Consider the following 24,697-nt stretch of genomic DNA (forward strand, 5'->3'; position numbering starts at 1 on the left):
GGAAATTATTTTGTAAACTTTTGCTTTCATTATAATTTACCTCTGAATTGTTTCCACGCCAGTGTATTGAGAGTACCTTGAATCCAATATTCTCAAATTCGTTAAACTTCTGAGAGGAAATGTGCCTTCATTCAAGCATAAATAGATTATAATGGTGAAACAGAAGAGATTCATCTACTTAGAAACTTAAGGAAGAATTATAATACATAGGTGGCAGTTATTCTTATTTAGGGTTTAAAAAAATTTGCATAGCACCAAACTAGCTAATATAAATTAATGTATCCATGAACAAATTGAGAACATTTTTACTCTTGAATTCAGAATTAATATTAGTCCTTCAGTTGTATTAATTTATTTTGTACCTGGTTGAGCTTGTAAAGGTTCCTCTTTTATTTTTGTTCTCTTACTGCATATTTTGTTTGTATTTTGATTGTAGTTTATTTATTTTGCTTTCTGTAATTGTGAGGTTATAGTTCAACTCTCTTCCTGGCTATTCTTTGATGAAAAAATAGGTCAAGGAATGAATCTTAGTGTTTTGCTATTTAGAAGATAAGAAAAAAAAAAATCATGCCTTTTCATTCCCTTTCCTGAGAGTAGCCATGGGCTGTAGGATTATAACTTCAGTCATTAGCTGCCCTCAGGTTGGGAAGTGTAGAGCCTGTAGACATTGGGACACTTGTTGGCAGAATTAGACTTCTTACTTACTACTTTGTGTTAAATTGGAGGTATTTGCATTTCCCTTTCCTTGGAAATGCAAGTACAGATAGGTGAGTGGATAGATAATTCTTTTATAAGCACCATCACTTCTGGGGAATCATTTTTATCTTTTTGTACTTGTTCTAGTTGTAAAAACAAATGAGAGAGCTGGAGATGTTATTTACATTTTTCCTAGATGACCCAGAGTTTTTTGTGAAGCCATCATATTTATTTGACATATTAGAAGGAAATTTGATGGCTTTTATAGTTAAATCCTCAAAATTGAGAATTTTACTGGACAAGATCCAATGAAATGAGATTGTTGAGCTCACAGAGTAGCCCTGAGGGCTAAGTGTGTGTGATATTTGAAGTAATCTGTCTAGCTTGGCCACGGAAGGACCTCCCTGTTCATAGAATAGCATCTCCAATAAGGAAAAAAAAGAACTTGACAAGTCTTAATTGGACTCTGGTACTTTGTAATGATAAGATTTGTGAGGTATGCATTGTTATACAAAATTACACATAAGAGGTTGTGAGGGGAACGGGAAAATAAACAAGGAGAGAAATGAAATACAGTAGATGGGGTAGAGAGAGAAGATGGGAGGGGAGGGGAGGGGGGATAGTAGAGGATAGGAAAGGTAGCAGAATACAACAGTTACTAATAGGGCATTATGTAAAAATGTGGACGTGTAACAGATGTGATTCTGCAATCTGTATTTGGGGTAAAAATGGGAGTTCATAACCAACTTGAATCTAATGTATGAAACATGATATGTCAAGAGCTTTGTAATGTTTTGAACAACCAATTAAAAAAAAAGAAAAAAAAAGATTTGTGAGGTATGAAGAACATACCCTGAGAGGTTTCTTCATTTAAAACATACTATTTGCCTTGCTGATTATATAATAACAATTATTCTTACAAGTGCACTGGTATCTTTCAAATAAGGAAGGAAAAAAAAGCTGCAAAAGGAGGAGGGAATGGAGAAAATTGACTTGACACTAGAGTAAGTAGCTGTCCTTTAAGAAAAACTCTATGGGATCCTGAGGCTCTCCATGTGTAGAAACTTTGCTCCATCAGAACTAGTCCAACATCTCCAACTTCTCCATAATACTTTTCCTCCAATACCTTAAATTGTAAAAAAAAAAAAAAATTCTTTCTGTGACGTGGAAATATTTTTCCTGGAGTTACATAGAGAGAGCATAAATTAGAGGAAAGGATGTTACCTGTGCTCTCTTTGCCACTAATTTACTATGTGACCTAGGAAAGTCACTCAATATCTCATGACTTCAGTTTTCTCATCTTAAAAAGGAAGATCTGAATTAGAATCACCAAGTCTCTTGCCACTTTTAACTTTCCTGATTTCAAGATTAAAATTGTTTAAGCCAATTCAGCCTAGCCTGGTAGTATTGTTTAGGTAGAATATGGTAGTTTTGAGTAATGAATGTCCAAATGAAAATGACTGCCTGAGTTGATAGGCACATGAATGAGCTCATAGCTGAACTTGATAGAATGCTGCTTCAGGTGCCAAGGAATTCACTTGTAGGCCTGCCTGCTTTAATGTTCTTAGGTCCCACTTTCAAAAAACTGAACTCTGTCTCATGGCATTAGATCTTTAAAACATGGTATCTCTAAGGCAGTTATAGTGTATCTTAATTCTTGTTGTTCAGACAATATTGAGTATATTTCATTTAGGCAATCACTCTCTAAAAGAGAGAAATGCATTGGAACACACTCAGACCAGAATGACCAGAATGGCTGGACTATGTCTTATGAGGAAGAAATGAAGGAAATTGGGATGTTTTCCCTAGGGGTTGGTGGGTGGGGCAGAGATACAAAAGTACTATAATAGCTGTGTGTTGGTATTGAAAGGGTTACCATTATGAATATTTCCATGGAATAGAACTATAGGTTGAAATATATTTTATATTCTTTATAAAGAGGAGTTTTCTTCAACCCTTCAAAAATGGAATAGCCTGCTTTTGAAGGTGCCATGTTCACAGGGAAGCCAAAAGTTACTTGTTAGGGCTATTTATTATTCATCATTGCTGTCATGATGTAATGAACACTTATTATGCAACAGACACTGTTTTAATTTTACTCGTAGATTTAATTTTATTAATTTTCTGAGGCAGTTTCCTTTTCAAATATTTTCAAAAATTGTGTAGATATACACAATACTTTATTTTATTTATTTATTTTTAAGCAGTGCTAAGGATGAATCTAGTGCCTCAAATGTGTTAGGTAAGTGCTCTGTCACTGAGCCATAAGATAGGTTCTTTACTCCTATTTTACAAAGAAGGAAATTAAGACAAAGGGGCTAACTAACTTGTCTGGGCTTATATGGGAGGCAGGCAGAAAAACTGGAACTTAAACTGGAAAATTTGGCCTTGATTGCCTATACTTTGTTAATTACTTTATTATTACATCTTCTTTTGCACAGGATTTAAGGACTATGTGTGGTAGAACAACTGAATTCTTAAGGATTTTTGAATCTTGAGAGTCTGATTTTTTCTATGTGAGTTTGTGCATTGGAATGCAATATAACTGTTTTATGTTCTTGTCTTAACAATTTGGAGACTTAATTTTTTTCCTATATTTACTTTGTGTAGTATATTGATTTCTGTTTATTAAAAATCACAATAATGTGGCCAACTAGAAAACTTTCGGGTTTGTGATTTTTATCTGTGAATTAAGATAACATTTTTAAACTGAAGCTTTTTTCTTTTTATACTTTAGGAGTCATGACACTTTTACAAATACTGAAGCAAATCTATTTGCTGACATATCCACAAATAATTTTACTTTTATTAAACCATATAGTAATAGTGATACGTGACATAATTTTATGTCAACTTTGAGAATGATAAGTAAACCTAATATATTCAGCAATATTTAAAAGGAAAAAGGCATACATTTTTGTTTTACCATTAGAGCAAGTGATAGTTTTGTCATGAATCATTTATAATTAGAATAACATTCAGCACTTTCATTTATGTAAGTTTCTTTTACCCAATACTTTTTGTTAAAATATATCACTTTAGATAAAAAATACTTTTTACTCTGAGAGAGAATCTGTAAATATTAGCAATTTAGTCTTCAACATATTAAAAAGGTTAGATTTCCTTTGCTAGCAAGAAGTTCCTGAAACTTAGATTAGGTAAATTTTCTTTGTCAGTTAGTCAATAACACTTTAGTAGTGTAAGACCTGTTCTATAGTTGGCAGGTAGTTTTTGTTTCATATAAAAGTGCTTTAAAGTAGGGAATCACAAAATATAGTACATAGTATGTAATATAACAATATTATATATTAAATATATGTACATTATGTAATGTAACTTGAACATGCTATTGAAACTTCTATCTGCCTTCCAGAGAATATTGATCACTGACATGGTTGAGTGGCCAAAACCAAAACAACTTTTAGTTGGTTTTATTATTATTTTTAACTTCTTTATAGACATTCCATCCCCTTAATTTATTTCCTCTACCCAGAGAATACCAAGAACATACTTTTAGTTAAGAAAATTTGGCTTATAATTCATTTTAGTGAGAAAGAATATATGCTATATGGAACCATGGCATGTCTCAGCAGGAGAGTGTTAGATTAAACCCATTAGAGGATTTGAACGTGCCTTGAATGGTTTTGGATAGGGGTCTAATATAATAGAAGTTTGCTATAGATTGGGTGCTGTCAGAAATTGGAAAGTCTACAATTAAAATGGAAATCAAAACAGCATACAATCCAATAAGAATGAATATATTTAAATCAGTCTTTCTAAAGGATAAGAGAGGATAATATTCTGTTGCTACAATTAAATTGGGTACCAATAGAGTACTTAATTCATGCAGTTCCTTAGGCCATTTCCCAGTCATTTCTCTTAACTTTAAGGACTTCTACTTGTATATGGATTTCAACACCATTATAATAAGAAAAATCCCATTTCTGACCCATGCTTTCCAATACCAATTCCTAGCATCTTATCTTTTTTCTTTTTTAATTATTTTTTATTTATATATGACAGCAGAATGCACTACAATTCTTATTACACATATAGAGAACAATTTTTGATATAGTCTGGTTGTATACAAAGAATATTCACACCAATTCGTGTCTGGATAATGATGTTCATCATATTCAACCATCATTTCTAACCCCATGCCCCCTCCCTTCCCCTCCCACCCCTCTGCTGTATCTAGAGTTCCTCTATTCCTCCCATGTTCCCCCTCCCTACCCCACTATGAATCAGCCTTCTTATATCAGATAACACATTCAACATTTGGTTTTTGGGGATTTGCTAACTTCACCTAGCATTATCTTCTCTAACTCCATCCAATTACCTGAAAATTCCATGATTTTATTCTCTTTTAATGCTGAGTAATATTCCATTGTGTATATATGCCACAATTTTTTTTATTCATTCATCTATTGAAGGGCATCTAGGTTGGCTCCACAGTTTAGCTATTGTGAATTGTGCTGCTATAAACATTGATGTGGCTGTGTTCCTGTAGTATGCTGTTTTTAAGTCCTTTAGGAATAGACCAAGGAAACAGATAGCTAGGTCAAATGGTGGTTCCATTGCTTTCCATATTGACTGCACCAATTTGCAGTCCACCAGCAATGTGTGAGAGTACTGTTTTCCCCACATCCTCGCCAACACTTATTGCTGTTTATCTTCATAATAGCTGCCATTCTGATTAGAGTGAGATGAAATCTTAGAGTAGTTTTGATTTGCATTTCTCTAATTGCTAGAGATGATGAACATTTTTTCATATATTTTTTGATAATTGTATATCATCTTCTGTTCAGGTCCTTGGCCCATTTATTGATTGGGTTATTTGTTTTTTTTCATGCTTAGCTTTTTGAGTTCTTTATATACCCTAGAGATTCGTGCTCTATCTTTTGTGTGAGGGGTAAAGATTTGCTCCCAAGATGTAGGCTCTCTATTCACCTTTGTTTCTTTTGCTGAGAAGAAACTTTTTAGTTTGAATTCATCCCATTTATTGATTCTTGCTATTAATTTCTGAACCAAAGAAGTCTTATTTAGGAAAGTTGGGGCATAATCCCACATGATGGAGATTAGGGCCTACTTTTTCTTCCATTAGACACAGAGTATCTGGTTTTATTATCTTAACTTTTAAATCCCCAGTCCAGAGCTCCCCTCTGCTTGCAGTATGGCTATCCATTTACATTCCTGGTCTAGGTGTGGTTGGCAAGTCAGATAAATCAGAGCCTAGAGTACTGGAGCTGCTCCTGGATAGAGTGGAGATTATCCAAAAAGATAGGATTAAGTGGGAATTGATAGCATTCCTAGAAAAGACTAATTACAAGCCAGAGACCTATAATCCCAATGGCTAGGAAGGCTGAGGCAGGAGGATGGAGAGTTCAAAGCTAGCCATAGCAAGATTGACATGCTAAGAAACTCAGTGAGACCCTGTCTGTAAATAAAATACAAAATAGGGTTGGGGGTGTGGCTCAGTGGTTAAGTGTCCCCGAGTTCAATCCCTGGTATTCAAACAAAACAAAACAAAACAAAAACAACAACCAAAAAAAAAAAAAATACAATGCTAAGGTTTCTGGAGTTCTATGAGGAGCCAGATCTTAATGAAATTAGTTTGGAATAAGTATTTATAATGAAGAGAGTAATGTAATTTTGTAGTTTATATTCCATGTAGATGAATGAATTTGAATAAAAACCTAAAATAGTGTTGGTGGCTATTATGACATTATTTACAGAATTGAAAATTGAAATAAAGGTTAACTGGACAAAGTACCTTTGAATTTAATCATAGTGACATTTGCTATCAATTACTGAGTATTTAGTGCTCAGTGCTGTACTAAGTGTTTTACATGATTCGTTTCTCACAGTGACTATTTGAGAATTAACCTATATATGCATCCTATGAAAAGGCAACTCCTATCTCTCTGACTATGGGAAAGCCATTCTAATCACTCTTGAATAGAATGCGTTGACACAATATGATTTCCAGGCTAGAATGCAGTGACACACAATATGATTTCCCAGGCTAGCTTACAACAGTGATGTAGTTTTCCTCTGATTCTCCATGGGACATGTACCTTTGAAGCCCTTTGGATCCCTGAATCACCATATACAGTAGTCCAGCTGCTTTTAAACTAACATATGGGAGACAAGAGGTCATGTGGTGAGGTCACATATAAATAGAGGATTGTATCCATAAAATGATCTATTCCAGCTCAGATTTCTTGAGGTGTTCCTGGCCCAGGCACCACATCTGACAAGAGAAGCCTTTGAAATGACCCAACCTCTGCCACAGACTTGACTGGGACATTATGAAGAACCTTGAGACAAAACTAGGCAACCTGGATGTTCCCAAATTCCTTGCCCATAGAAATGTTTAAGGAAAATAAATAATAATGTTTTAAGTTCTCTGTTTTGGATTGTTATACAACAATAGATACTTCTTGGTAATTCTTAGTCTGTTCATGCTGCTATAACAAAATACCACAGACCATAAATTTTAATCAATATAAACTTACTTTGTTCTGAAGGTTGGTGCTAAGGTTTGTTTAAGTGCCCCCAAAACCCATGTATCCCCCAGCTTATGGCATTATTGGGAGTTGGTGGAAGTTTTAGAAGGTGGGAGACAGTGGAGGTTTTGTTATTGGGGGGCATGCTCTTAAAATAAATTGTTGGATTCTGGTATTCCCTCCTCTTCCTCCTACTTTTTCTTTCTCTCCTTTTCTCTCTCTCTCTTCTCTCCCCCCCCCTCTCTTTCTCTCTCTCTCTCTCTCACACACACACACACACACACACACACACACAATAGCCATGAGGTGATGGGCTTCCTCCCCAATGCTCTCCTGCCATGGTATGCTTCCATGGTCCAAACTAACAGAGACAATAGGTCGCAGACTGAAATCTCTAAAACAGTAAGCCAAAATAAACCCTTCTTCCTTACAAATTGATTTAACTCAGGTATTTGTTGTAGCAATGGAAAGGTCATTAATATAGTTGGGAAGTCTAAGAGCAAGGCACTGGCAGGTTTGGATGAGGGCCTGGTCTCTACTTCTAGGTTGGTACTTATTGCTGTATTCTCTAGAGGGAGCTGACTAGTTGTGTTCTAACATGTTAAAAGGCTGGAAGGGTAAGAAGGGCCCAACTAGTTGTCACTGGCCCTCTTATACATAAAGTTACCAATCCCGTTCATGAAGTCTCTATTCTCATGGTTTAAACATTACTTCAAGGCCCCACTTCTTAGTGCAATCACATTAGATCTTAGGTCCAACATGTGAATTTTGGAGGGGGCACATATATTAGCAATAAGGATATATATTTTATCAAATAACAAGTATTCTATTTATAATTAGATTTACTTAAAAAGAAAACTAGATCCTTCAACTGTGAAAATTAAAGGGAAAAAAACTCATTTGTTTTTTCTGTGTTTAGTACAGGAGGACTATAATATATGGACTTTTATAATTTCAAGAAGGTCAAATTTCATTCTCTTAAATTATTTTTCTGTTGCTTTCAAGTATCTGTTTATAAAGTGATTTTTCTTTATTACATAAGTAATACGTTCACTGAGGAAAAATTAGAAAACACAGATAAGCAAAAAAGGGAAATTAAGCTTACTAATAGTCATACCACCATTTAGAATCCACTATAAATATTTTGGTACATATTTTTCCAAATTGTGTATATATAGGAGTGTGGGGGGAGGTGTTAGAATTTACCCTTATGCACACACACAAAATAATTGATCTAATACTTTAAGTATTACAATATACCCTTTTTCTATTTAGTACATCTTTCTTTGTGAATAAATTATTTCTACAATACTTTTCATATCCATATTTGACTCTGAAAATAATATTTATTTTCTGATTAAAAGTATTATTTATGATATTTTATTTGCAATGGATAACTTCAAAAGGAAAAAAAAACTATTATCCCAACAATCAGATGACCATTAACATTTTGTTAGGTATTCTGGATTCTTTTCTTTTCTTTGTATGTTTCCCTTAATATGTATATCTATATTCATATCTATCTATCTAAAGGGAAAATATGCATATATACATAGAAGTTTTTCACCAACATAAATTTTCATTCATAACACATGAATATTGCTACATGTAATTAAATTTCTGCAAAAATATTATTTTTAATAATTTCAAAGTCTTTCATCATGTGGATAAACCATATACCTTCAAAACTGGGCATGCAGTTTGCTTTTAATTATTCATCACTATGAATATCACTCCATTCAACATAGACAACACTTTTTGTTGGTGTTCATATGATACAAAATAGTGGGATTTGTTGTGATGTATTTGTACATATGCATACATGAATTGGTCAGACTTTTTTACCTAATACCTCTTCTTTCCCTCTTCTCTTCCCTCCCAGCATTTCTAGCCTTTGTTCTACTGATATCCCTTCTATTTTTATGAAATCCACCCCTTTTTCTTTTCTCTTTAGCTTCCACATATGAGAGAAAACATATGACCCTTGACTTTCTGAGTTTGGCTTATTTCATTTAATATGATGTTCTTCAGTTCCATACATTTTCCTGAAAATGACATAATTTTGTTCTTCTTTATGGCTTTGTAAAAATCCATTGGGTATATACCATGTTTTCTCTCTTCATCTATCCGTTATTGGACACCTAGGCTGTTTTCAAAATTTGACTATTGGGAGCTGTACTTATATTAACAAGGATATGCATGTGTCACTATAGTATGCTAAGTTTAGTTCTTTTGGATAAATACTCAGAAGTGCTATTGCTGGGTCATATTATGGTTCTATCTTATTTTCTTGAGGAACCTCTCTACTGATTTCCATAATGGTTTTACTAATTTACAATCCCACTAACACTGTATAAGTGTTTCTTTTTCTTTACATTCTTATTTGAATTCTTGATGATTACCATTCTATCTGGAGTGAGATGAAATCTCATTGTAGTTTTTATTTGCATTTCCCATATTGCTAAGGATTCAACATTTTTAATGACCATATAGTATCCCATTGTGTAGCTATATCATCAGTCACTTATATTTAAATATCTCAGGTCTAAATATTTTGCTTAAACAATCCTGTCACTGTTAAAGCAAATCTTTCCCTATGGCAGTAATTTTTAAAATTATTTTTGACATATTTGTTGAGTAGTTGTTTAAGGTTTATCAGCCTCAATATACTTTATGTTACTGAAGGTATATAAAAGAAGTATGAGACATGACCCCAAATCTCCAAGGGCCAAAACTTAGTGGAAGATATAACTATTACATGTAAAATGGTAAGGAATAATTTATTCTAGTATATAATTAAATGCTGAATTGTGTGTTAATGATTAAGTGCTTTGATGTATAGTGGAGAGTACCAGAATAGCAAGGCCCGGTTATTTAGGAAGGGCTTTAAGGGTGAAATGCAGTTTGATCTGAACTTTGAAAAGTGGGCTGGATTTATAATCAAAGAGGTTGTAGGACATTCCTGGGGAAAGAAAAAAGACACACAAAGCTCAAGAATTTCAGTAATTTTTATATATTCTCAGTACTATGGAATGGTATTTAGGTTTAAAGTCCTTTAAATGCCACCACCGAGCAATCAGTTTTGAATAACAATTCTGAAAATTCTGAGCAATATTTTTAATTTGTTGTGTTTTCTACTGTTCACTTTGTATAATTAAAATTCTTGATTTGTGAAAATTGCTTTTTCTTTTCTAAAATGAATGGCCTTTTTTCCTACTACTCTGTGTAGTTTATGTACTGTTTGATTTCCAATGAAATACCCTTTCAATTATCTAAATCAACAATATCTTAGTCCTTATATTGGGACTGAGATAATTTTCAATAATATTTTAAAATTTATTTACTGTTAGGTTTGGTGGGGGCATTTAGGTTAGGGACTGAAAAGAAAACAAATTTATAGTAAGTTCCCTTTGAGTGAACTAATGTTGACTAACTACATTCACCTTGTGCTCTGCTTTTTGTATTGTTCATGTGTTCAGTCATGCAATTTAGTGGGTGTTTTCGACAAGATGGAAAGAGAGCTAATCTCTTGTATGTTAGTTTTTAAAATCACAGCTAACTGGGTTTAGTAAAAATTTTCCTAGATGATATCCACATTATAATGTAAAGCAAAGTACATTTATTTTATTGGCTTCTTAGGGAGCAGTGTTTCTTAAAGTGAGGTCAGGACCTGCAGATCAGAACTACTAGGATTGTGTATAAATATTCATCTTACTGGTCTCCATCACTGGGGAGGATAGTGGTTAGGGGAGGTGAGGGACTCTGCATTTTAACAGACCTGCCAGGTAATTCTACACATTGAAATCTGAGAACCACCACTTCAGGGAAATGTCTCAGAACTCTTCACAGCTGTCCTGCAGTAATGCATCAAGACTTGATAGTTATTATCCCTGGACAGTTTCCTCAAGGGATGTGTCATAGGACCTGTTTTGTTTTTAGAAAATTACAAACTAAGCTGGACTTTTTTCTTAAGAAAATTTATTTTAAATTTATATAACCCCCTAAAGAGGGAAACCCCCCTAGAACCTTTAATAAGTTCCCTTTTGGGATTATTAACCTCATTATCAAACATTAATTTATTGTAAGTATACTGATTTATGTCCAATTTTTACTCGGATAAATTGCTTAGAGGTTTCTATTCATGAAAGACTAACATTAAGTTTTAGAAAGTTAAAAAGTAAGGGCCAGAAGTGACAAATTTCTCCTCTCTCCATTGTTCCTGAGGATGGTATGACTTATATGACCGAAGCCATTTATGATTTTATTTACTGCCTGATATTTATGCTTTGGTAGCATACTGCAAGTAGTTCTTATGGCTTTATAGGGGAAATCATGACTTTTCAGCCTCTTTTTCTCGGTACTCTATTCCTAAGTCACTTTGCACAGATTATGAGGGTCATCATTTGCCATGAGAAACCTGTGGTTACTGTCTATAGTACAGGATGGCAATGATCACATTTCCATGAGTCAAAGAACAAGGGAAATAGTCCAAGAAGTGACAATGAGTACATAAGATTGAAATTAATCCTGATAGAAAAAAATGATACTCTATGGAGCTGACTGTTCTACCACCTAAAGTTGTTACCTGAGCTGGAGAATTTCTCCTGGTGGCTCTCAACTTGTGTTTGGGAACAATGGCAAAATCTTCATTATGGTCAATGATGAGTCATTTGTAGGTAACCACTTATACATTCTATTGTTTTGACTTGATCTTTATACCCTTAGCTTGAGTCAGTTAAAAAACTTAAAAATTTTTTTTGAGTAATGATGTATAAATAATATACATTTGAAAATAAAGTAATTGAAGCATAATTGATCAAATGATAATCATTGACACATAAAATCCTCAGTCATTTATATGATATGAACTTTATTCAGGGTCAAAATGGCATTGGCAAACATACCTCTGAGCGTTCATTTATCAAAATGGAGAATGAACTGGCCATTTTAAGAAGCCAGGTACTAACATGACTGGCATTTAAGAAGACGGGCCCCTTTACCTCCCTCCACAGAATTATTGTAAACATGACATGATGTAAAACATCTTCTTTGGGGGAAAGGAGAGATCTAGGATCAAGGTAAAGAGGAGCTCTCTTTCTTGCCCTGTCCCATTTAGTGTATCCTACTTATTTCAGCACAAATGTATTGAGCTGTACTGTTCTAGGCCTTATGCTAGCAATAAAAATGCAGAGATGAAGATTTAGCTCACAGTATTTTTAATAGCTTTTTATTGTGATTAATCACATACCACATGATTTAATGTGTGTAATTCAATGGGTCTTACAATATTCACAGGGTTCACAATATTTTATTTAGTTGAGACTCACATCAACATTTTTTACTTCACAATTCTTCATGTCCAATGGGAAGAAAATTTTCTTAGGTCCATTCTTAGATCTATTTCTTCCTTCAAAATAATAGTACCTACCATTTATTAAACACCAGCTCAGCACTGAGCTCAGTACTGTGCCTGGGAGCTTTACAAACGTTATCTCATTCATGGGCTCACAATAACCTTGAAAAAAAATTCATTCCATATCTTATACACAATGACAACAATGCATAAATACCTAGCATTTATTGAGTACAATTAATCTCTCTCTCTCTCTCTCTCTCTATATATATATATATATATGTATATATATATATTTTCTCTAGATTCCCATATTCATTCTCTCCCCCTTTCCTACTAGTTATCAATTCTGTAACATTTGCCTCATGTGTTTTCCTCTTGTTTTTGAAGCTTGCTGGGCTGTTTTTGTGAAGGAGAGAGGAACGATTAGGATTTTGAAGCTTTTGAAGATTAGATGCTTTGCTTCACAACAGGTTTTTGTTTTTATTTTTTTAGTAGGAGGAGAGGATACCTTTGTGCAGTCAGATAAGGTGAATGCAAAACTACTGAAGGGCTATGGCCAAGTCATTTAGAGAGATATAAAAGCATTTCTTTGTAGAAACTTTCAGGTGTTTGTTATTTTCTTTTTTTAATTAATTTTTAAAAATTTATATATGACAACAGAATGCATTACAATTCATATTACACATATAGAGCACAATTTTTTTTTAAAGAGAGATAGAGAAAGAATTTTTTAATATTTATTTTTTAGTTTTCGGTGGACATAACATCTTTATTTTATTTTTATGTGGTGCTGAGGATCGAACCCAGTACCCCACGCCTGCCAGGCGAGCGCATTACTACTTGAGCCACATCCCCAGCCCAGAGCACAATTTTTGATATCTCTCGTTGTATACAAAGTACATTCACACCATTTGTGTCTTCATACATATACTTTGGATAATGATGACTATCACATTCCACCATCATTTCTAACCCCATGCCCCCTCCCTTTCCCTCCCACCTCTCTGCCCTATTTAGAGTTCATCTATTCCTCCCATGCTCCCCCTCCCTACCCCACTATGAATCAGCTTCCTTATATCAGAGAAAACACTCAGCATTTTTTTTTTTTTTGGACTGGCTAACTTCACTCAGCATTATCTTCTCCAACACCATCAATTTACCTGCAAATGCCATGATTTTATTCTATTTTTGTTTGTTATTTTCAATCTCAGATTTGCTTTTCCTTCTAAGATCTAATGCTCCTACCTGTTACTTTTCTGTACTATGAAGTCATTCCTGTGCAAATCTTTCTATAATAAACCTACCGTCTTGTTTAAAAAGAAGTTTATAAATGTCACATGAAAAAGGTGTTATGTGCTGAAGTACCAGTGTAAGGGTACACTGAAGTACCAGTGTAAGGGTAAGAAATAGAGGCTTCCATAACTTTGGACAGTTGTATACCTTTAAACTAATGATTCTCTCCAAAATCTAGCACACAAAAATATTCAAGTTGGCTTAATTTCTGGCACTAATTTATATGTTTTATATATTTTATGGTGAATAATGAATATTGGATTCTGAAGCTAACTTTTCTAATGGTTCTAAATTAAAGGAAAGCATTTTGTGATATACAGTTTTTGTTGTTGTTTTAGGCTGTGGGAAACGCATTGCTAATGAAAGCACCGAAATAATAGAAAAACTTTAGCAATCCTAATAATTATTCACTGAGTCTAAATTTTTTAAAATGAAGAGTATAAGAAGTTGATTTGTCTATTATCGAACCACTTAGGCTGCTTTATAACTTCAAAAATTAAGTAGTTTGAATCTGCGATTTCAGTTTCTTTGATAACTAACTGCTTCTTTAAAGTTTACAATTGTTTAATCAGAATTGTATATTTTATTTTTCCTACTAAGTTAGTTATTATATCTTATTTTATTTTAGTTTATATATTTCATTTATCTCACCCAGCATCATATACTGTCTTTATGAGTTTAGGATTTTTCTCCAATGTTAAGAAACCTATGTTCTAATGGCTTTATTTTATTTTGTTTTTTCTAGGAGTCAGAGAATAATAAAATCTGTTCCCTATATTCCTTCCGAAATACCTCTACCTCACCACATAAGCCTGACGAAGGGAGTCGGGATCGCGAGATAATGACCAGTGTTAATTTTGGAACCCCAGAGCGCCGCAAAGGGAGCCTTGCTGATGTGGTGGACACACTGAAACAGAAGAAGCTTGAGGAAATGACTCGGACTGAACAAGAGGGTATGTGTAGACTTAACTGTTGGGCTTTTCTTCTAAAGATTCCAGGCCTTAAAAAAATGAGTGGGATTTCAGGGGCCAGAGAAGTGCATAATTGGCATTAGCTAGGAAAAAGTTATTCAGAGGTTACCATGGTGATGGCAGATTGTGAACCATTAGGAGTGCTAAGCAGATAGCTCTGTTTTTCTAAAAAATTTTATATTTTATTTGGTTCTTATAATTAAAAAAAAAACCTCAAGATTTTAAACTGACCATAATCATTGCCCTGGAAAAAGGTAGGGAGGGAAATTTCTTAACTTTTCCATTTTTTCTCTCTTGTTTCCTTTTGGCAGATAGTGTTTCTTTATGAAAATATCAAATGTTTCAAATGCAAAATTTTTTTTCTAAAATTTAGTTGTCTTCAGTCATAGATTATCTTAAACATTTATAAATGTTATTTTTACTTCCAAAACTAGAAAGATGAGGTTAAGGCTTTTAATACTGTTAAAACTCAAAGTTCCAGGGCAAGTACTTTGACATGTGACATCTGCTGCCACATTGCCCATTTACCTTCTCCACTCTGCACAAGAGTCTCAGGTTCACCTAGGTCCTAGAAAATGGAGGTGAGAGAAGATTCTCCAACAATATTTCTAAACAAAATAATTCAAGTCTAAGTTATTGCTTTACTATGCATGCTTTTTCATTTTTATGTAAAGAATTTATGCCTTAAAATGTAGGGTGATTCATGGCTCTGGATTTATTTCTAGTCTTGTAAGTTAAATCTGTGACACTGTAGGAACTTTGAGATTTGATACAGTAGAGAATTTTTCTGATAACTTAATTTTACTCCTTTAAGGCTCAAAAGTCTAGGTTTTAAATTCATTTTTTGTGGAAGTCTTTCAAAATGTATTGCATGTTTCCTTGTTTTTATTAACCAGATTTTTTAAACACAAATGTAGATATTTTTTGAGTATTGAGGGTCATGATACAGTAGAGTAAAAACAGTAATACCCATCTAACAATAATATTTCCCTGAGTATGTTAAGTCTCTTTGAACCATAAAATTCAAAATTTGGTATGGTACTGATTCCCGATTTGGCAACTCAAAACATTATGAGAATTAACTTCAATAATAAATATAAAAGTTTCTTGGGAACTGTAAACTATATGAATTAGAGGTATTGTGATGTTTATTCTGTTATAAATGTCAGTTGTTTTACCATGCTTTTATGTAATAGTTGCCCCTGGAGATCACTGAGATGATTAGAACTGTTTGACTTTATACTTATTTCTCTGCAATTATGAAACTCTAGAATCCTTGTGTTTCCTTGATACATATGTACATTTATTTACACACATTTATTTACACACATATATATGTGTGTGTGTCTGTCTATCTATCTATTTATATTTTGTGTGTGTGTGTGCATGTGCTGGTTTCTTCTTCAGTATCAGGTTGCAGGCTAATTTTTGCATAGTTGTGAATAATTTCTGATTTGTTCTTTCATTCATCTGTAGATTTTGAAGTTAGGTAATCAGGACTTCTGAACTATATTTAAAATATGAACAAATGTGTTCTGGATGAGTTGCTGAAAGATTCTGGGTGATATACATGATCTTCAGTGTATGAACTTCATGCTGACACTTCTGCCTTTTCAGAGACTTTGTTTTTCTAATTCTTGGTTATGTTCTGAATCATTCAAAATGCTTGATCAAAAAAATCTCTGAATAAGTGAGATTGCTAAATTAGTTTTAATTGTGATTCAACAAAAACTTGATATATAAGTAGTTATGTATATAAATATTTGAAAAGTAGTTATATAAGAAGGTAGTTTTCAGAATGCCCTGAAGAGATTTTTAAGGTAAAAATATTTTGGTGTGTTATGATTTTTTTTTCTTGGAATACTTGGGAATTTTAAATCAAATTTTCTTGCAAGTAATGGTTAATTTTTTATTCTTCCTCTTCCTTACCATGAGTTATACTTGCTTTTGTACAAGAGAAACTTCAAGACAAGACTGCTCATTTAAGAGTTCTTTATCACTTTATTACTACTAGAAAAAAATACTTTTGTACATACTTTCCAGATTTTTAATGTTTTTACAATAATACGTTTTAGACATCAGAAATTCAGCCATTTTTAGTGCTTATTATTATACATAATATATACTAGAAAGCATGATCTTTAGATTTACCAATCTCAAAAATCTGAGAGGAACAGTGAATATAATGTATGCAAGACACAAAACTCAAAACAGTTTTGTAAAACTGGAAATGGAACTTAAAACAAACCTATAAAGATACAATTTAATAGATTTTATTATCAAGTTCAGAGATTATGATTGGAACCCTCAGCTGTGCAAGTAATTACTGCAGGAAATTCAAATAACAGCTATCTGAGTGAAAATAATAATCTTGTGAGCTTTAGATGTCAGAAAGCACAATGGGATCATCAGGGTAAATACTGCCAAAAAAGTTGCCAATGCTAGTTAGGATTAGCAATATTAGAAGTATGGTATGTAATATTCAAGAGATTGTGTTTCATTGAACTCCCTTGCTCTATAAAATGTATCTGAAGTATGGTGTTGAGTTCATAATTACCATACTAAGATTTAAAAGCTTTGGGATATTCTCAGATAACAATTGACATAATCAGAGACATAAAATTACATAATAAGAGGAATGGTTGAAGGAACTAGTAATATTAACACCAGAAAAGAATATCCAGGATGGCATGATAGTGTCTAACAGTTGTATGTGTCCATATGAGTCAATCTACAATCTTCATTGGAAGATAATTAATAAAATGAAAGATCTCTAAAGAGATCTCTCTTTAGTGTTATGCAGCAATCTCAATTGTCATTTTAATAGGGCTAAGACTACGAATTTTTATGAACAATATTTTTTCCTTTTTTTTTTTGTACCAGGGATTAAACCAGGGACGCTTAGTCACTGAGTCACATCCCTAGCTATATATATATATATATATATATATATATATATATATATTTTTTTTTTTTTTTTTTTTTTTTCTCTTTTGAAACAGGGTCTTGCCAAGTTGCTCAGGACCTTACTAAATTGTTGAGGCTTGCTTTGAACTTGCAATTCCCCTGCCTCAGCCTCCTCCTCCCAAGTCACTGGGATTATGGGCATGGGCCACCACTCCTGGCTGAACAATATTCTTTCTTATACGATGTTCTTTTTATACAATATCTTTTTATGACCCTAATGAATAGCTATATAATGTTGCAATTTTTCCTATACCTTTTTCTCTTCTGTGCAAGGTACTGTATCAAAACTCAAGGATTGGGCTGGAGTTGTAGTACAGTGGTAGTGTGCTCACCAAGCATGTGGGAGACACTGGGTTTGATCTTCAGCACCACATAAAAATAAATAGATAAAATAAAAGGTATTATTTCCATCTACAACTAAAAAATATTAAAAAGCAAAACAAAAAACTCAAGGATTCTTAAATTCTTACCTTTTTTGTTTTCTGTAAATCCCTTTGATAGTCTAGTGAAACCTACAGTTCCTTTCTTAGTATTATTTTAATCACATAAAGTACATAGAATTAGAGAAAATGAATTATGTTAAAATATTAAATACTTTAAAAATTTTTGTGATATTCTAAAATATGCTACTTTACTAATACATTAAAAATAAGATGTAATGGGTGGCTTAATAATATCATAATTTTGAAGTAGTGTTAAGCACAAGAAATATTTTGGGGCTGGGGAATATAGCTCAGTTGGTAAGGGTGCTTGCCTCACTTGCACAAGGCCCTGGGTTCAATCCCCAAAGACCACAAAAAATTTTTTTTTTTTGTATCTTATATACACTTCAACAAGTATAATATGATATAAAATATTTATTCTAATCTATTTGTGGTTATGTCACAGTTGAAATGCAATGCTCTGGTTTGTTGCCTGCATATATAACTTAGGAAAAGCAAATTTTAAATTAGAGACTAGTGAAAAAGAATCATTTTACATTCACGTTCATAGATTCCCTGAATTCTCTCCATTTCTCTTGGGGTTGTGGAATTCAGGCTAAAAAAAAACAAAACACAAAACCCTATTCTAGATGATATGGAGCATCCATAATGAATAAAACAATAGTCCCAAACTTTAGAAATTCATATTCTAGTAAACAATATGAAACATATATCAAATGAACTATAATGAAATATCTAATATATGATTAGTTCCATAAAAGCTATATAGATGAAATGTTATAGGAATTTACAAAATTGACATATTGCTTCTATCTAGAAAGCCATGGAAAGGTTCTATAGAGAAATGGGTCCTAACTAGTCTTGGAGAATGAAAGGATTTGTGTAAACAGAAATATAAGGAACAGACATCTCAGGCAGAAGGAACAGTCAAAGAGCATTAAAACAGCCAACAATTTAGGTTCTTAACTAAAGGTGAATTTGCATATGGGACATAAGACTGGAGAACTATGTTGTATTCATATCATGGAGGTCCTTTAATTTTGGGCCAAGTTTGAACTTTAAAAAATGAAGGTGATGGAGGAATCATTGACTATTTTTTTTTTTTTTTTTTAGCACAATAAGGTGATGGATTAGTTTTCCCTTCAGGAAAGTTATCTAGTAGGACTATGTAGGATGGACGGGAACAGGGAGAGACATTAAGAAAATTGTTCCAGGTTATAGATAATGAGGCCCTGAACTAATACAACAGAAATGAGAAATGAAGGGGGCTGAATATGGAAAAGATATTAGGAGATAGAATGTTAAGACTTCATATTTAAGTGTGGCAACTGAGAGGAATGGTTCAAAGATAGACTCTGGGCAAATAGGAGAGTGGTAATACAATTAATAAAAAATAAAGAAGTGGATGAATATGTTTTGGAAAATGGGAGCAATGAGAATTTCTATTTTTTATTTTGAGTTTGATATTCTGAGCTTGAATCCTAATTTTAGTTATCTGTTTATAACAATAGAACAGAATAGTATCATGGAGAACAAATAATTATAGAAAAGGTCATTTAAAAGTTTAGAATAGACTTTTGATTCTAAAATACTTATATCCTAGGTCTAAGGAGGTAGAACAGCTCCTGTGATATTTGCTTGGCTTTGACACTTTAAAGTTCCAGGTTCTTCTTCTCATTTGGGATATATATCATAGGACATAGAAGAGCTTTCAAATGCTATCCCACACCTCACTCACTTTTTTTTAAAGTATTTATTTTGTAGCTTTAGGTGGACACAATATCTTTATTTTTTTATTTTTATATGGTGCTGAGGATCGAACCCAGTGCCTCACGCATGCCAGGCGAGCGCGTTATCACTTGAGCCATATCTCCAGCCCCTCACTCACTTTTGCTTCATGGTTTGAGGGCCATACTTCATGGTTAACTGATTAACAAGCTGTGTGATTGTTGTAATAAATGAAGACCTTTCCTGAATCTTTCTTGTCCTGGAGAATGTTTTGACTTTATCAGATTAAATATCTTCCCCTTCATTACCCTCATATGTAGAAACTGATCTATGAAGTTTACTATGGTCCATTTTAAAACAATATTTTATGTCAAAACAGTAACTCTCCAGGCAAGGGGTTTTATCCATGAAATTATTATCAGTGTTTGCCATTTCTTCAAGAAATGCCCTCTTCTGAGCAGTGATTTGACGAGATTGCTGAAATACTCATGAACAAAGTGCCAAAAGTGCCCCCTCTAAAAGTGAGTCTTATGGGAAGATAGGCAAGGTTTCTGCCTTTTGTAAATTTAACTTTGAGTTAGTTTCATAAATAGATAAATAAGAAGGTGGGTAGATAGATGCGTAGGTGAATTGAATGAATATCAGAATATGCCTTTTAAAACTCTGTTGATATTGGTGGGTAGAGTGTAGAAAGCCTTGATTAATGGATTCAGGTTAAAATGCTTCCAAGATAAAAATCCTTCAGCTGTGATTAAATGATGAATTTTAGTTATCCTTGTATCACCCATCCTGTTGCCAGTGTAACTGGGCTCTAACATAAGCGACAGTTGTCAGAAAATGAATACTTTAAAAAGGACTTCTATATCTAAATACATATATTTAATCAGAGAGTCCTTTGGCTTCTGAAAATAAGTTGTCTAATGAGAATTTCATTTGAGCAGCTGCGACTGAGGAGGTCAACAGGCACTGCCTAGGAGAACATGGCCCAGCTGGTGAAATCTGGTTGTTGTCGTGATCTAAATGGTCAAGTGCTGCTTGTAATCCAGGACCGTCTGTTTGTGAAGGGAAGAGCAAGTGCTTCAGCATAATGTACAGCTGTTTTAATCTCTCTTTAATAATAGTGCTTCAGCCACTATCATGTCTTGTGTATCATACTACTAAGTATATGATCCTAGGCCCAGTGAACTGGTTTGAGTCAGGTTCTGCAGTCATGTGAGATTGCAGGGAAAGGGACACATGATAAAACCCTCAGCTCTGACTAAATAAAACTTTCTTTCTGGCTCTTTGGCTCTTTTTCAAGACTATTCTTTGGGTAATTATTGTGGTCAGGAGGGAGTGACAAAGCTTGCATTTAGGTAGAAATATAGACTAAATGGACTCTCTTTGATAGAGCCATCAACTTAATGGAAAGTATTCAGGATTTAGGTACAATTCCATAGGATATACAGTGGTCAGAAATTAATGTATTTGTCCCATGGAATTGTGTGCTTCAGGCTATCATGGTAATGAAAGTATGTGGATTCATTTTACTGTGCATGTACAGAAAGGGCAGCAGCACTTGAGCTTTGGATTCCTGGTGGGATAAGCTTTCCAATGGATTATGCAGCTGTTCCCAAGCAAAGGAATGAGCATGTGTTTATATGTATATCTGATGGATTATTATCATTATTTGCATGTCTAAACAATTATTTAGACTTATACATATATTTTCATTAAAGTATATTTATTTAAGGCACATGTTAGTGTATTTTGCTCATCGGAGATCTTTTGCTATATAATGGAGGTTTTTAGTGTAGTTCAAACAATGAGAAAACTCAATTTTGAAAGTCATGTTCTTGAGTGAGCTAGATCTGGGTTGAATCTAAGTTCTAATGCTTAGAAAGGCAGTGTGACCTACTAATTATGAGCATGGAGTCTGGAGTTAGGATGCTTGTGTTTGATCCTCAGTTCAGCATTTTACAGGTGAATGACATACAGTAAGTTAACTCTCTGTGTTTCACTTTTCTCAACCTCAAATAGGCATTATTAGAATGTTTTGTGGAGATCAAAAGTTACAAAATTTAAGCATTTAGAATGCTGCCAGAACATTGTAACTGCTTAACATAGTTTTTTATAATCATAACAATTATTATTGTTGCTTTTATAATTACTGTTACTATTATTGTTATTTAAAGAAAAAAAATTTGAGAGAAATATTATAGGAATCTCATACTGTGCCACAGACCAAATCATAGGAAATATCCCATGGTGTTAAGGGATTTAGCATTTGGCAGCAGTGATGTTCTTGTGTTCTGGAAGAGCAATTCAGTTTAACTCTCCTTTCAGGCTCTTTGGAAAAGCTGATACTAAAGTTTCCCCACTGGAAGCCAGTCTTCCCTGCTGAGAATATGTGGAATGTGATGTTGTCAGGGAGAGAGGTTGGCTAAAGCATTGGATGAGGGTTTTTAGATAGTACCAAGTTAAGAGCAATGTGTTCCTTTAACATTAAAATCCATGTTAAAAAGAAGCTTAACATTCATGCCATTCTATAGCATCAAAATTATTTTAAGGCACAATTATGGATATTAGATTTTAATCACAATTATGATTTGAGGTTATATTGGTGAAGCCTTTAGAATATCCTAGATCCAAACCTTACCTTATGTTTCTCATTCATGGGAGAAATAGAAAAGGTTTGGAATTTTTGTGTTATAAACACATAAAGTATTCATTACAAACTCCCAGAATAATTGTTTCAAATACATTAGAAATCTCAAGTCATTTAAATGCTGAAGTTCCCCAACACTGCTCATACTCTTGGTGAAGAAGCATTGGATATTCAGAGCAATGTGGATGCAATTTCACTTAAATTTGTTTTTTCTTCTCCTAATAAAAATTTCCTCCAATGATATTTATTTCCTTGCTCCCATTTTAAAGATTTTGTAGCATATTCATAGTACACACTTATCTAGTGCTAGAAAGTATACAAAAAAACCAGATGTTTTCCAAAAGTATTATACAACAATATTTAGAACTTGCAGTGAAGAGTGAGAACTATTAGTGTTAGAATTATAAAAATTATGATTGTTTGTGTAAGAATTATGCTTGGTATATTTTTGTGTTAAAAGCTTTCTAATTTTTAGAAACTGGTCATCCTCTCATATAACTTTACAAAATATATATAATGAGACAGAATTCTTTGAACCTCAGACATTCTTGGTAATTTCTATTTGGTTAATTCTATATAGAAATTTTGGTTATTTCTATTTGCTATTGTTTGCAATTCTAATTTAATAATATAGATAATATACTATTTGTTTGATATTTTTCTTTCAATTTATTTCTCTGCCTTGAAAAGATACTTCAAATTTCTTAATCCATTTCTTTCTCCTCATATTTGAAAATTGCTTTTTAAAACCTATTTCTCTAAGAATGTTAACAGATGCAGGCAAGTCGTTTTTGATTTTTCCTCTCACTGAACTGGGAAGCAAGAAGGTATGCTCCTGTCATTTTGTTGTTTAGAAAGAGGGTGCAGCTTTCTAATTGTTTAATGAAACAAGTGAGATGTTTGTATGCTTTTTGAGCTTGTAGAATTTGAGCAAACAATTAGCATTTTGTTTTACTCTATTGAAAATTCATTAGATTTTCTTCAGGATTTATCATGGGAGTTTCAAGAAGTAATAGAGGATCTCTTTAGCTCTTTATTATTTTCTTTATAAATACATATGCAAATCAAAAGAAAAATGAGTAGCTAAGGAAGCAGTAAACTTGGTTATTATGTCATATTTGATATTTGTATTAAAAGCCATAAAAATAAACACCTGTGAATTATCTTACTTAATAAAAATTATGAGTACAGTTGAATCTCCCTATGTTATTTTTCATTCAGTCCTTGTTTCTGTTAGATTACTGCCAGAATGTTGTGTTTATCATTGTGTTCTCTTTTTGTTTTAAATATGTCTTTAAATAATATATTCCTTAGCTTTGTTTTAGAATATTATAAAAATAATGTCACAGTGTAATCTGTGACTTGCTTTATATATTCACAATTGTATTCTAAGATCAGTTTTGCTGTGCACAGTTTTAGTTCATTTTCACTTTTGTATAATGTTCCATGTTATACTGTGTTGTAACCAGTATATTCTCCTGTCTATTGCCTCTGGGCATTTTTTTTCCAGTTTTCTGCTAGTGCAAGAAAATATGTTACGAAGATTCTTGAAGCTAATGCTTCTGATGCATGTGTGCATGAGTTTCTTCTCTAAAATGTCTCCTCAGGAGTGGAATTGATATTGACAATTTTTTTATAGTCTTTGTTTGACTCTTTGGAAAACATTACACAAAGAAGTTCCTGCTTGTATGTGTGTGTGTGTGTGTGTGTGTGTGTGTGTGTGTGTGTGTGTGTGTATTATAATCTCTGAAAGCTTTAATTTAACTGTCTATACCTTTTGATTCTATCTTCCTCAGCATATCCAGTATAGGCATTTTTTTTTAATCACTGAGCTTTTTTGAAGTTCAACAAGAGTCTTTGATGGCACCTTCACTGAAATTTTTGTTTTGTTGTATCTTAACAGAATGTCTTCAACCCTTCTTTCAACTATGAGCACAAGTGTATTGTTCTCCTACTGGTATGTGATTACTAGGTCTGTTAGAAAACACACATTTTTCCCTTTTGATCCTTTCTATTGATGTCCTCTAGCTCAGGGTGTAGTTTTAGAATTAGGATTAATCCTGATCTCTAATTATAACAGGTTTACA

General features: G+C 33.2%; 1 protein-coding gene across 20 annotated transcripts in view; it reads left to right on the forward strand.

Moving 5' to 3' along the window:
- The window catches only part of Sox6 (SRY-box transcription factor 6), a 570,577-nt gene that overhangs the window by 242,485 nt on the left and 303,395 nt on the right, over positions 1-24,697 (forward strand). For all 20 annotated transcript variants that reach the window (XM_077798166.1, XM_026399004.2, XM_077798165.1 and 17 more), the window contains one exon: positions 14,600-14,807. In XM_077798166.1, the coding sequence (XP_077654292.1) occupies positions 14,600-14,807 (208 nt within the window). The remainder of the gene's footprint in view (positions 1-14,599; positions 14,808-24,697) is intronic.

This window comes from Urocitellus parryii, chromosome 4 (assembly GCF_045843805.1).
Source record: "Urocitellus parryii isolate mUroPar1 chromosome 4, mUroPar1.hap1, whole genome shotgun sequence".
Lineage (NCBI taxonomy): Eukaryota > Metazoa > Chordata > Mammalia > Rodentia > Sciuridae > Urocitellus > Urocitellus parryii.